The 15,740-nt window shown below is 36.2% G+C and overlaps 1 protein-coding gene across 3 annotated transcripts in view; it reads right to left on the bottom strand.

Moving 5' to 3' along the window:
* Window positions 1-15,740, bottom strand: part of rgl2 (ral guanine nucleotide dissociation stimulator-like 2) — a gene marked incomplete at its 5' end in the record, with an annotated part of 24,910 nt that extends 9,170 nt beyond the window's left edge. The window contains 10 exons of one of the 3 annotated variants that reach the window (XM_082150705.1): window positions 433-536; window positions 633-848; window positions 1,025-1,134; window positions 2,253-2,446; window positions 2,555-2,608; window positions 3,798-3,964; window positions 4,047-4,130; window positions 5,406-5,453; window positions 14,683-14,843; window positions 15,548-15,740. In XM_082150705.1, the coding sequence (XP_082006831.1) occupies window positions 433-536; window positions 633-848; window positions 1,025-1,134; window positions 2,253-2,446; window positions 2,555-2,608; window positions 3,798-3,964; window positions 4,047-4,130; window positions 5,406-5,453; window positions 14,683-14,841 (1,136 nt within the window). Of the gene's footprint in view, window positions 1-432; window positions 537-632; window positions 849-1,024; window positions 1,135-2,252; window positions 2,447-2,554; window positions 2,609-3,797; window positions 3,965-4,046; window positions 4,131-5,405; window positions 5,454-6,378; window positions 6,819-14,682; window positions 14,844-15,547 lie in introns of those variants that run through there. The other 2 variants (XM_082150707.1, XM_082150706.1) reach the window with 2 other exon arrangements.

Raw genomic sequence — 15,740 nt, 5'->3', positions numbered from 1 at the left:
TTTTTTTACCAAACTATATTTTACATACACAATTTCAAATAAAAAATCTATTTAGCTTAAATCTTCAAATGCCAAAATCTATTTTAAAATGTAAAAAAGGGGCAAGAGAATCATTTCCAAACTTAAAATAAATTATATATATATATATATATATATATATATATATATATATATATATATATATATTATTCATATATATATATATATATATATATTATTTATATTTATATATATATATATATTATTTATATTTATATATAAAAAAATTGACCATTTGTTTGACCATTTTTATATATTTTAAAATGTATTCCAAACATATCAGAACATATTTTTGCCATATGGGTGGAAAATGTATGGGCCAAGCTGTTATTCACACAAATAAATGTTGACTTCAATAATATCCCTTTAATGCATCAACAAGTAAACGCACACCTGTCTGTCTCATGCCAGGTCTTTCTCAGTCTGTGGATTGGGTTACTCTGCAGTGCTGATAGAATGGCGTACAGTGAGGAGAAGTTTTTCCTGGTTCTGCAGGCCTGTTTGGGAAACAAACCACACGCATGCGAGTCATTTATCCTGGCTGATGACATCATCAGTGTCTGTGTCTGAGTTTACAGTTAAACTGCTCTTACTTCTGCAACACTGATCCATTTCTCCAGCAGTCTTGCTCTCTGTTGGCTCTTCAGACCCGTGTTCCACAAGGACGAGGCTGTGACAGCATTAGTTAAGCGATTAAACTGCTTGATAGTGGCTCTGACCGACCAGCACGCTCCTTCCTGGCCCTTCTTATCTCTCTGAGACCATAGAGACCCCAGACAGTGATAGGGCACCAGCTTTAGAAACAGATCCTTAAGGAAAAACAAAAGGATTTCATTTAAGGATATTACAGACAGGTCTAAGATGTTCAAAGCCCTCAAGAGTGGGGAACATTTTACTTTAAATAATTATTTCTAGTATCAAACTAATCACTGGTCTTTTCCACAGATGTAAAGGTAACGTTTGTGAGTGGTATGATCAGACTCACTGTCTCAATCCTGGTCAGCTGTTCTGCGATCACACTGGATGGAAACCCCAGGATGCTGGTGGCATCAAACTCCGAGGGATCAGGAGGAGATGTCACGCCTTTGGTAGGATCTGTAGAAGATCAATACGGTATGAAATGAATATGACAAAGTGGACAATAAGAACTGCTGTGTCTGTCTAACCAGCAGTCAGAGTTCAATAGAAATGCTTGCTAAGAGGCAAATGTGCTTCTAAATGGAAAAAAGTAAATCAAATAAAAAAGTTTGGGGTCAGAAAGATTTTTTTTTATTTTTTTTTTTTTAGAGATGAATGCTTTTATTCAGCAAAGATGCATTAAATTGGTCAAAAGTGACAGTAAAGACTTTTATGCCACAAAAGATTTCTATTTCAAATAAATGCTATTCTTTTGAACTTTCAATTTAACAAAGATTCCTGCAAAAAATCAAGGTTTCCACAAAAATAACTGTTTTCTACATTAATAATAATAAGAAATGTTTCTTAAGCAGACAATCAGCATATTAGAATGATTTCTGAAGGATCATGTGACACTGAAGACTGGAGTAATGATGCTGAAACAGACATTAAATATATTAGAATAGAAATTTTAAACTGAAATAATATTTCAAAATATTACTGTTTTTACTGTATTATTAATCAAATAAATGCAGCCTTGGTTGGCATACGAGAACACATTAATCTTCCCAACCCAAACCTTTACCAACTGTTTTATAAGCTTACAAAATTAATTGTTTAAAACTGCAACTGCAATGTTATTGAACGATTTCTAGCCGGTGAATAATATAATAATGAATTTGATTATAGAAATTTCCATGACTTTTTAGGATTGTATTAATTTACATGACTTTTCACTAACAAATTTAAAATTCCAAGATTTCCAGGTTTTCCATGAGCATTTGAACCCTTAATATAAAAATTATAGTTTGACATTCAAATTATTATTCAAATGAAGTCAATCAACATGCATATGCATACTAAGGAAAAGCTCATTGTTGACGTCATTTTTTCCCCTCATTTCAAAACTCAAGAACTTCCAAAATGAAAATATGAGGTACGAAATGCATGTTCTTGTGACAGGTTGCAACAGTGGTTTTGCAGTGAGACGGACAAGCTTGTGATGCTGCAAGTGACACAATAACCTGCACTGTCTCTCACAAACGCACAAACAAACGGTGAAGGACTGCCTTTGTCAAAGAGCCAAATATCCTGACCTGAGAGTGAGCCAGACAGCAGTGTTTTCTCTCTCAGCTCCTCTGTGATCCTCAGCAGTCGGCCCCTGATCTCCGCCCCGGAGGAGTCTTCTGGAAGCAGGGGGCCGATCCGCTGCAGGCAGGAGGGATCGTTCAGAGAGCGGAAGTCCTCGGGATAGTCACTCAGCCATGTGCTGAACACCGTACACACCGCCCTGAACACAGCAAATGCCCATAAATACTGTAACTGTACTACCACAATACAGTCATACCCGGCTATTATTCATTTCTGTTTATAGCTTGATGTGTTCAGTAGTACATACTTGTTGAACGTTTGACGAGTGCTACTTTTGTTCTCACCAGGAGGATTTCCCAACCTAGAAAATAGTTCATATGAAAATTAAGGGTTAATGTTATTTATTACTGAAAATAATTGGTATATTAATATTATTGCAAATTGTGTGATATTGTACAAGAGAATTTCCAGAAAAGTTGGACAATTTAGTCAAATGCAATAAAATCAAGAAATTTCAAAATCACATTTTTTTTATATTTACAAAATACATTCAAGTTGGTCATTGAAAACATTGGAAATCTTTTCTTTGTACTTTCGTCAGCAAATAAAGTTTCAAGAGAATGGACAAATCACAGATAATTGATTTTATTGCATTTAAAAAATTGTCCCAACTTTCTAGAAATGGGGTTGTACGTAAGGTTGGGTGATATTGCTCAAAATTTTCAAAAAATTGAGCATGTTATGATAGTTGATGTGTGCGTGTGTGTGTGTGTGTGTGTGTGTGTGTGTGTGTGTGTGTGTAATATTAATTGTTGTTGAGATTCAAAATGTTTAATGCAATAAGTAAACATTAAGAAGGCATGTTTTCCACACTGTTTATCACTAAATGAACTCAAAGGATTATATTTGATGATTTTCTTTTATCCATTTTTTACCAGTATAACAATATTCAGCATTACACTTTTAGAAAAACGTTGAAAACATTGTGAAACATAAAAATGCTGTAAATGGACTTCAGTCAGTGAACATTTTTGAGTGATCAATCATTTCAAATGAATCAGTTAATTTATTCAAAATTAAATGCTATATGTTATGTCTAGTAAGACATACAGTAAGGCCCGGTTTCACAGACAGGGCTTAGATTAAGCCAGGATTAGGCCTTTTTAGGACATTTAAGTAGCTTTTACAAACATGCCTTTAAAAAAAATGACTGGTGTGCATCTTGAGACAATCAATGGCACTGACATATTAAGATATGCCAGTGCAAGTTGCTTTCAGTTAAAACTTCTCAAACATGCGTGTATATGTTTGCACTATGCCTGTCAGAGACACTGTGTCTCGTTTCTTCCCCATTCGCATGACAAGACATGACTAATGCTGCAAGACATTACAAAACAAGAAAGGATCACACAACTGATCTTAGTTTTATGTTTACTGTATATGTTTCTGAATTTAATATCACCAATTGTCATTGCAAATGTATCATCAGTATTTGATATATGAAAGACAATGGCTTTATAACTATTTCTCTAACTATACAGGTGCTTTACCTGTCAATCAGGATGTCCAGCACTCTCTGGGTGGAGGTGAAGGTGCGATAGGTGGAGAAGAAGATGGAGATGAAGGAGGAGTCGCCCATGGAGAAGGAATGAAGGAGATGGAGGACCAGCTTTTCCTCTGTCCCTGCTTTGACGTGCTGAGAACGGGACGCAGGGGACTGGGAAGAGAGGGGTGAAGACGTCAGGACAGAACTTCTGGATGACACAGCATTGAGCTTCACTCAGGACGATGGGACTTACCCGTGGGACGGTGGGGGAATCGCGCCCTTGTTTCACCACCACAGTGTAGATGATACCGTCTTCCTTCATTTCAGACACAGTGGACTGAACCAGAGAGAGATCTCAGTAAGTAAGCAGTCATTGACTTCCAGTACACTTATAAGAAGATCTTGGGGTTAAGAGCCTTACTCTGGGTCATATTAATAAAAACTTATTGTTTGCTCCTTGCAAAAAGTATTTGTCTTGTATAGCCAAACTTTTGATTAAAGTCTGCTCTAGTTGGCATATTTTGGCCAAGACTTGTCCAGTTCACTGATCAATCACAATTTTTGTTTTTGCTTGCCATTTTAATCTGCAATAAATTACTGTAATAAACAATGCTAATATCCTGGTGTGGAAAAAAACGATTTAAATGAATACACAACTGTAATCCAAAAGTAATCAATAATCATTATTGCACAGACATACCACTACCAGTCAGAAGTTTGGGCTTGGTTTTTTTTATGTTTTTGAAAGAAGTTTCTTACACTTATATTGTAAAATATTATTACAGTTTAAATTAGCTGTTTTCTATTTGAATATATTTTGAAATGTAATTTATTCCTGTGATCAAAGCTGAATTATCAGCATCATTACTCCAGTCTTCAGTGTCACATGATCCTTCAGAAATCATTCTAATATGATGATTTGCTGCTCAAGAAACATTTCTTATCATTATCAATGAAAACAGTTTTGTTGCTTCATAATTTTGTGGAAACCATGATTCTTCAATAAATAGAACATTCACAAGAACAGCATTTTTATATAGATTTTTTTTTTTTTACTGTCACTTTTGATCAATTTAATGCATCTTTGCTAAATAAAAGTTTTATTTTTTTATTTTTTTATTTTTTTTATATATCTTAGGCTACGTTCCGACTGAGTGCTATGCGCCATCTTGTTATTGTTCTCTTGCACATGCGTCAGCGGGTCAGCGGGTCTGAGATCAATTCACACTTCTGATATTGGCCAAATTATTAATTTTTTTAAACAATGTGAAAAACAAAAATCAGATCTGATCAATAAATCAGAATTGAGCTCTAAGGCTGCAAGTCTTACTGACCCCAAACTTTATAACGGTAGTGAAACAGCTCAAATGAAATATTTTACTCACCATTTTTCAAAAATGTTTATGTTTTGTGTGCAATATGCATCAGAGGGTAAAGTGAACATACTGTGGGCAGTCCTTAGGCATACTAGCTGAGGCTGAGACTATACCTTCATTGGATTTTCATTCTTTCAACTACTACACCACATAAACAACGCATTAAGAGAATTAAGTTTTAAGAAGTTAAAAGAAAGCTCTTTTTTGGGGGGAGTAGAAAAAAAATATAGTCTCACCAGGTCCAGTGGACAGTACCATGTGGTCTTCATTGGGGATGGATCCCCCTAATAGAACACAGACAGAAAATGTAAGTGCACCATAGATTTTGAATTTAAACACTGTTTAGACTGGAAATGCAAACATGTTGCAAAATTAATGATTGAAGATTAAACAATCACAGAAATTTCAAGTGTGAAAATGATTGTTTTCCAACAGGTTTCCAGAACAACTCCCCACATCTCCCATTGGTTGGACAAATAGATTGTCCCACTCCAAACTAACACCATTGGTTGAGCTGGTCAGGATGCACTCAAACTCAATCTAGAAATGGCTAAATATCAGCCCAGTTATTCAGCTGTGCTATTAGCTATAGCCAAAGCTCCACTTTCTATTCTTACAATGGCTGCATTTAAAGCAAGGTAAGCATGAATGGCCAATGTGTCTGGTTTGACATTTAAACCCTAAATGCTCTAAGGCACCACGTTTACATGTTATCTCCAATAAAAACTTAATGTAGGAGTGGAATCTCTTCATGCAAACTTCTGCCTCAACATGCAGCCCTTAAACTGACGTGTGTATTCGAATGCTTTTGATTAAGTCAACTCATCTGACCGAGATTTTCCGACATGAAAAATGCATGAGGCAACGGCCAAAAACAAACCCAGTGACAAGGTTATGAGTAAGTGTCTGAGACGTCCACATGCTTTGTGGAAGACTGATACACATTGATAACTTTCTAAGATCAATGTTCAATTTGAATACAAATTTAAGATCTTTACTCAAAAAAGCAGCTATTTTGCCTGTGCATTAAATGCTAAATTGTTTCAAAGCACACGAGATACTTAAAGAAAAGCCATAACCCTAAGCAAACCAAACAATCAAACCATTGAATGGTTGAATTCATCACCACCGTTCCAGTTCTCTTGCTCAAAATCATTCAGTGTTGTGTGTGTGCCACAAATTTAAAAACAACACAAGGAAAAATGCTACCTTCAACTCAGCAAGTCCAGACAGGCAGAAATTTGCCAACTTCCTTGAAATCTTTAGAGTTTGCCGGAAAACTGCATTTCCTTCAGGCCTTTTCATCTGTTCGATTTAATCTGTTTTTCTAGCTTCTGTTCTTAGATGGGTGTTGATTTCATTCGGTGAGATTCTTAGTCAATCTGTCTTCCCCGTTCCAATCTCTCTCTCTCTGTTATGGAGCCGTTCAAACACACCTGAGCTGGTCGCTAGGCCAACCCCCTCTACACACACGCACACACACACGTCACAAGGGCACTCCTGTTACAGACTCGCACCACAATATCTCTCTTCCGCCTCCATTCATTCAAGGGTGAATCACAAAACGTCTGGGTCATATTTCACCCCAAAATCAAAATGTATATTTACCTTAACTTAAGTCTATTTAAGGAACATTAAGATTTTTTGCATATTTTTTTTGTTGACATTATATATTATTATTTATTTTATGGAGTGCAGATATTTTACATAGTGTTCACACTTTTTTCTTCCATACAGTGAAAGTGTAAAAAAAGAGCATAAAAAAGGAGCATAAAAGCATAAACAATAGTCCATGTAGATGATGCACTATACTGTATGTATATGTGTGTGTGTATATATATATATATATATATATATATATATATATATACACAATCATGAAAATAATGTCAATGCAAATAAAAAATCACAAAAAGAGTCTTCCTTTTCTTTATGCACAAAAGTAATATAAGTCCTTATTTTGATTTTTTTTTAATAAAAATAATATATATATATATATATATATATATATATATATATATGATATGGAAAAATATAATACATTAATGTCCTAAAAAAAAATCTAAATGATCCTAAAAATAGGTTGTTTTTTTTCTTTATGTAAATATGAATACTTATTTTGATTTTGGGGGGAAATATGACTGATATAGGTCTCATGCTGTTCGTTAAACATGTAGACAAATGCTTGATAAACCTGTTTGGCGAAGTTTAAAGCAATGAATGAAGCCGGAGTAAATAAATACACATTGCTTCAGATTTCAAGAATGGCAACCTTTGTGTCTACTGCTGTACTGTATGTAAAACAGCCATCGTTCTACGCCTGATCTTAAAAGAGATCTTCTTTAAAAAGCAATGCGTGACATGACAAATGCCTGCTAATAAAACACGAGGCAACACCTGTTTATCTAAAAGGGATACTCGGGCAAAAGCACATATTGACATAAAGAGGGTGACATGCTGTGCAGGTGTAAGGGCTTTGGTTACACTTTATGCAGTCCTGAGGGCGATGTGCATCGACCACGCTGATTACAACCCATTTTCTATATTATTATAGTGTAGTTTATATGTAATGAAACAGATGAGTTCCATGTTTCAGCTGACGCTGTGAGCCACTGCCACAGGTGAACCACAGACATAAAGTTATTTAAGTCTAAGCTGAACTGAAACTTGGCTGAAACAAAACCCTAGAGATCACCTCAATCTAGTTTTTTTTTTTCTTTTCTTTTTTTTCCTGCAATTGTTGTGTATGGGTGTTTGATTAAAAAGGTGAAAGATCCATCTCATTCCCAAATTTGTTTTATATAGTTTGTAGTTATATATAGTTTATATAATATAGTTAGTTTAAATTGTCTGAAGAACCCATGAAAAGCTCTCTGCCACAATGTTAATGGTGTTATGTGTGGTTGTCGGGGTGTTGCTATGCAATTGCTAGGGTTTTATGAGTGGTTTTTATTGTTGCTGTGGAGTTTCTAGGTGTTGCTCTAAAGTTTGTAGGATAGCAACACCTTGGAAACCATCCAGAACGTAAAGCAGTCAAATCGATTAATCGCATCTAACAAAAGTTTGTACACACACACACACACATACATACATACATACATACATTTATATATATATATACACACACACACACACACACATATATATTATATAAACATAAACTTTTATGTTAAATGCAATTAATCACGATTAATTGATTTGACAGCACTAGTTTCTATGTAGAAGCATAATTTTAGTTACCAATCACGTTTGTAGCACAAATGGAACGAGCTGCATGTCAATTTAATTACTTATGGTTAGAGGTTTTGGATTACATCTGTAATCCCGAGTTGTGAGCAATGGGCCTCATTCACCATCCGTTCTTACGAAGAAATGTGTTCTTAAACCCCACTTGCGCACATTTTACGAAGATTCTGACATTCACTAATGTTTTCTTATCTAAATCTCCGCACACTCAAGAGCAATCTTACGCACATTTGAGTGATGACAGTTTGCTGCAAATAATTGGTTACTGCATTTTATTTAATTCTACAGTCGTTTACAATGATATTATTTTACTGTAATGTTTTTCTGATCATTTGTAAAAAACATAGTAGCCTATGCAAAGAAACACTAAAGGCCCGAAATTCGCATCCGAAATTTTTGCATGTTAAAAATAAATACGACCTCACATTATGTCAATCGCGCTTGCCTCCGAAACTTTCGTCCGTCATAAAAAAATTCGGATCAGGTTCGATTTTCTGTGTTTTTCGCATCCGTAATAAGCATTTTGAATGGTGTTTTGACATTTCAGAGCCACCGAATCACGAATACAAAAAAACGCATGCGAAAATTTGGGACTCAGTGTGCAAGGACCTTAACACTGCAATTTACTAATATTATGCCTCGTTTGGCATTTACCTGTTGCAGTAGAATTTCAATTTCAGAATTACTAAAGTTCTTTTTTTGTTTGGTGATCGGTGGACCAGTGCGTCTTTTGGACATTCTCCAACTTTTCTTGCACACGGCCCTGAAGTGTCATGTCCTTACATGGGAATTTGTGGGGCGTTTTATTATGCTAATTAGGAACAACTGGCACGCGCTTTCAATTGCGAAGACGTGAGATCACAGGTGTGAACAATTCTGTTGTTTAAGAACATGTCATGAATCCGACGTAGATATTTCTTAGGAAGTTTATTAAGTACAAAGTTAAGAAAATTCTTGGGAAGATGTTGGTGAATGAGGCCCAGTGATAATAGTGATACTTGCCTTTGCATTTTGTAGATAGTTAGGTTGGTGTATTTGCTTTGTCATACCGAGTCCTTCTTTGATATATGCAACACAAGGTGCAAAACTTCTCCATTTCGATACCATTTACCAATCCTCTCTGACTCAGGTTTGGCATTAACCTCATCAGCTCATTAACACACACACTTTTACAGTAGCTGTTAATGTAATCTTGTGAAATCCACACTCACTCTTGTGTACGTTTGGAAACTTTGTGTTTCGCCTTTAGGTTAAACCAGCTTTGAGTTTCCATGTCTTTTCTCGGGCAGCAGGAAGTGCATAATAACTGGACAAACACAGGAAACAGGACATGCTGTCATGTCATGCTGCCCTTCCTCCCCCCACACACACACTCTTACTCTCCCCGTCAAACACTTTTAGTCTCTGTATTCGCAAGCGTTAGCCTCAGGGGAGGGTGAACAAGAAAACCTCTATAGAATTTCCCGAGACAATATCAGCTGCTCTGTGTTTACTATGCTCTCTGCTCCTCAGTAGGGGAGATCGGGCCAGGTGTAACAGAAGGCAATGGTAAACAAACACATTTTCTTTTAGTAACAAACAGGTCAGCGTTCATACTGAAGAAGAATACGGTTGTCAATACTGTATTTGAGTCCTTAATACGGTTAATTTACGGGTGAACTATCCCTTTTCGCTTTAAAAACATATTCCTGACTGACAACAGTGAGGGAACAAATTAATGAATATTAATTAGTATAGCAATCAGGGCCATCCTTAGGACAGGTATATTCAGAGTAGTCTGTGAGTTATGAATGAATATGCCCCTGTTCTCCCCTGCTAATGCGACTATACCCTCCCAGACGTTAAAAACCTTATAAGTCTCTGCCGGCTGCATTCTCACTGAAACGCATCGTAAATACATCACAAGGGAGCCATTTACAGAGACCTATTGTTTCTGCCTCCTTTATGAATACCTCGTCTCGCTCTCTCTTTTATCTCTCCTCTTCTTTTGTTCTCATCTATTACTGAATCGACCAACTTTTCCTCTTTCTCTGCTAATGGAAATCACACCGTGACTGGCTCTGAGCACTTGCCACTGACGATCACAATGCAGCTTAATGGAAATCAGTCAATCATTTCCACACTGTTGTTGAGAGGTTTGGTCGATGCAGCGCTGGCATTTCCCCGCAGCCGTTTCTGCGTGACACACGGTGCTTCATGTGGCCCACGGTGCACCATTCTGGGGACATAATGAGCGCTCTGTAGACAAACTGGGTCAGAGGTGGTTTGTTTTTAGCTAAACAATTATCTAGCCCTCCTAGCTCTCCACCCTCAACGTATCTCCCTCCCTCCCTCTCTCTTTCTCTCTGTTTTTATGTTACACCCAGATACACACACACACACACAAGGAAGTTGCACAGTGATGACTGCAAACACATTTTGACCTACACATATGCATCCTGCCAGTCATTAAAGAATCGAGAAAGGGCCGGATCTAGTTTCATCCTGTTGAGACTACTCTGGCCTTGCTTTTGTGTCATCTGAGCAAGTCTCTACAAAAGAGCCAGTGTGATTCGTAGTGGACTTTTGCATTATTTACCAAAGAGCTGTGAGCTGGTCATGTGACCTGTACAGGAGGGAAGTTACTACAGTGAACTGTATGAGCCAGCGGGGCTTCTGTTTTTAGACCGGGGAACCCAAGTGTTGAATGAGTTTTACCTTGGTGTAGCAATTTCTAGCCAATGCTCAGGATGTTGTGACAAGAATAAAGTCCAGGGCCTTGACCACCATAGACACGGACACACGCTCCATATTCAGACTAGTTGTTGTTGATCAATATGGGTTTTTCAATGACAGATTGTTGATTTTCTCAATTGGGTTCTCCCCAATATAAGTCAATACTACAATTATATATATATATATATATATATGTATATATATATATATATATATATATATATATATATATATATATATATATATATATATATATATAATGTATGTGTGTGTGTTCATTCAGTTATATTAAAGAAAAAGCACAGTTTTTTTCTACTTTGATCTGATATATAAAAATATATAAAATAAATAATAAAATATTATTATTAAATAAATAATAAACATATACTTTTATATTAATCATTTAAATGCTGTGAAAAGAATGCTTGAAGACTGGTGTTTTTTAATAATAATGATGATGATGATGATAATTAAATAAAAAGCACTGTTTACTTAATTTGTTTATTTATATACAATTTATATATATTCTGTTTATTTTATTTGTTATTATATAATTATATATAATTATGTAATTATTTTATTTACATATATAATTATGTTGTCATTTTAATAATAATAATGAAATAAAAAAGCACTGTTTACTTAATTCATATGTTTATTTATTTACTTTATATATAATTTTGTTTATATATATATATACTATGTGTTTATCATTTGTTATATATTTATCTATCTATCTATCTATCTATCTATATATATGTATATATATGCTGTTTATTATATTTGTTATATATATATATATATATATATACACACATCATTATTTTTTACATATATAATTATGTTATTTGATTTTTTATGAATAATAATAATAACTCTATTACTTTCTATTACTTATAATAATAATAACTCTATTACTATTACGGAATTATGAATGAATGTACCATTGTTTGTCACACTGTCGTTGTTATATTGTAGGCTAATCATAGTTCATCCTTTCGATAAAGTGAAAAACGTAAACATTGTCATTTGCAGTATCATCATGTTTTCAGTAAAATGAAACGTGTAATAATGTCTTACTGATGACAAGACGGATCTCGCTCACTGAAGCTTTTACTCAGAATTACAGCGATTGGCTTCGATCAAAACAATAACAAAAGAAGCGTTCTCTACGTGCTTTCTTCCGCATCCGATAATCCAACGCTTTAAACCACATAAATGACGAAGTAAAGGAAAGATCAGCAAATCACAACTATTCAGAGGCGTCTCGATCGTTTTGTCATATTTACTACTACATGATATGCGCAAATTGGTGGGCGGGGCTAAAGTGGCAATGATGTAGAGGGCGGCGTTGATCTTCCTCTGCAGAGGCGGTCTTTCGTCACACAATGACGTAATAATGTGACAAAATCCGAAACGAGTCGTTTTCTGACCTCGGCTCCAATAAAAGCATTTTTTGAACTAACAAGGAAGTTTTCAGTTCTGAAACTTGCAGGATATTTTTATAGATCCAAAAGATCAAGGAAAATCTGATTTCTCAATTCATGACCCCTTTAATAAAGAGTATAATAAGTGGTCGAGGCTAATTTGAAAGCTCCTTTGGTTTCAAGGAAACACTTGATATGTATGTAAGCTACTTATGTAATGTCAAACCCGCCTGCAGCAGCTGACGGCGTATAAACAGAGCATGAGAGAATACCAGGTGGGGTCACAATCAGCTGTGCACGAGAGCTTTTGCCTTAGACTGATAAGAAACTCACCACCCCGTAGTACTTCTACAACAAAACTGTTCAGGCTAAAACAAACACAAAGCAGGTCAATCGGAGAGCACCAGATGAGTGAAGTGAATTTTATTAACTTTCAGCCTGGCCTCTTTACATCACCACAGTTAGTTATGTAATAGATCCCCTTTAAACGAACATTTGCAGCGTGTTACTGTCTCCGAGAGTCAAACCAAAAGCAACAACCAACTGTAGCTTCAGTTTCCTTATGATTATATGTCTCGTGAGAACAAGCATTCAACACTTCAGATGAAAACACTAAGTGAAAGGGTCACAACTCAGCTAAATATCCTGTTTCAAGGTTTAATACACAAGCGAAAGCTGATCTAAGACACAAAACACCAATGCATTCAGTAAGACAAAACATATGTACTGTATGATAAATGTGTGCCCTTCTCTTAGGCATAGAAACGCATTGTACGGGTAAGCAAGAAAACCTGGTCCAAGAAATATGTCTCGCTTTGGTAGTAATTATGTTGTTGTTGGTTGTATTCATGTGCTGTAACCACATGTTGAAAGGTTAAAAATTAACCAGAACTTTAAAATGCAAAAATATCCTAGAAGCTGACTAAAATGCCCCTTTTGTGTAAATTTGGGTGTAAAAAAAAACGTTTTTTAAAATGCACTCTAAAGTCCTGTTCACACAAAGGCGACGATAACTGTAACGGTAACGATAATGATATATGCCACATCCAAAATCACATACTGTATAGTGGGTACTACGTTGGTTTTTTTTATGATTTAAATAGGCAAGTGCTTAAGAGTTTATGATTGGATCATTTTTGCAGTGATTATTATGTTTCTAGCATGTTATATGTTTATAACCAAAACCTTAATTGATGGAGTGTGTAGCTTTTCGTTTCTTAAACAACCATGTAGGAAGACACATCATGGCCATATTCCAGGATGACAATGTCAAGATTCATCAGGCTGACGTCCTGGAATATTGCCATGATGTGTCTTCCTAGAAACATAATAATCACTGCAATAATGATCAAATCATAGACTCTTAAGCATTTGAAATCCAAATAGCGACTTTTTTGTCCGGGCAGTGTATATATACAGTATACAGTATGAATGTGTGTATGAATGAATGTCAGACGGTCATGTGACAAATTCTCCATTCACAAATCCTCTCCCGTGGCCTCATGGGATAGTAAAGTTTCCATCGTATGCACACTTCAGAATCTCGCCGGACGTAGTAATAAGTCATTTGGGTGTTTTATTATACCGTTTTATGAATACTATGAATTCGGACATACTACTTGGCTCACATACTGTTTTTTGCCTACTTTATAGTATGGAAGAAGGCATATTCAGATGCAGCGATAGTTAAAAAAAACAAACAAACATTGCCTACCTTACCTTCAATATTTTTGTGGAAACCGTAATAATTTCAGGATTCTTTGATGCATAGAACGTTCAAAAGAACAGTATTTATTTGAAGTTGAATTTATTTTATTTGAATTTATACTGTCACATCCTTGCTGAATAAAAATATTACGGTAATTTCTTTTAAAAAGCTTACTGACCACAAGCAATTTTTCACTTTTGTTTTTCATTTCTAAGCACATTGGCCTCTTAGTAAGCATTGATTTTACATTCTCCCTGCAGGTTAGACAGACACAGCTGTACTTACTGTACATTTGTACATATTCCTGTATTGATTAGATCCTACCAAAGGTGTGACATCTCCTCCTGATCCCTCATTATATTATTATTATATATTAATGATGATAAGGAGTGAATCATGACATTGTTGCCATCATACCTGCGTGTGATCTGCATCCCTGTTTTCATTCTCCTTCCACAGCTGATCCGGAGGTCCATCGACCTCTTGCTGTAGGGGTCGATACCCGATGAGAGGCACTTCTCTCGAACCCACTCCAGGCAGCTCGACTCCAGATGTTCTCATACTACGGGGGAGCATGATGGTGCCGCTGGCCCATACATACAAAGAAAACTGAGGTCAGTTGGAGAGGAACAAGCAGCAACAGGGAGTCATTCGCCCTGGTAGATCATTTGTTTTCATCATTTACATTTCCCTTTGCCGAGAGACAACTTCAAATTTGAATTCAGGTCCCTCCCTTGCCTCGTCTCCTTTCCCTCACTGGTATTTATATTAGGCTTCAGATAGAGATCTCTTTCAGGAAGAGACGGATGGAAGAGCCGGATGCCATTGTCACAAACAAGCAATAACCAAAATCTTTAAGGTCTTTCAAACAAGTGCAAGTTCATAAACAAGACACATTTTTAACTGCTCTTTTGAATGCATGTATTCACTAGTCAGGGATAAACATGTATTAGTGTGCAAAACAAGACTGAATTAGGTCAAACCTAACAGGAAAATAAAGCTTTCTTTCATCTGTCCCTAACCCTGCGTAAAGCACTCAGCTTAACTGCGTTATTTCCAGTTTACTGAATCTAACAGGGAAGTAACGTTACAGAACAGATTTCCATATAATGGCATTTAATGTCAGCTTAAAGTACGTCTCGCACGCTTTTATTAATGACTTTTCTCTCGTGAACTTACAGTTTGTAACAGCCCTCATTCAGGACAGCAGCACATCCTCTCTCTACATTCGTAGGCACAAAACACCTCTGCGCGATCTCACCAGACCGAAGCGCACAAATACCTGTTAGGAGAGCGATCTCACGTCCATCCGCCCCTGCGTGTAGATTCCTCGGAAGTCAGAGTTTCTGCGCCTCCATATCTCTCCTCTCCTGCTTCGCCCGTCAACGCTTATCGGGCCGATGAAGGCTGCGAGCTGAGCGTTGGTGAGGTCTGCGTTCAGTGCGTTCAGTGCGCTCAGTGCGCTGGTGACGTTG

This window comes from Leuciscus leuciscus, assembly GCF_965113295.1.
Source record: "Leuciscus leuciscus genome assembly, chromosome: 20".
In the NCBI taxonomy this organism is placed as follows: Eukaryota; Metazoa; Chordata; class Actinopteri; order Cypriniformes; family Leuciscidae; genus Leuciscus; species Leuciscus leuciscus.
This window is presented reverse-complemented; position numbering and strand designations above follow the sequence as displayed.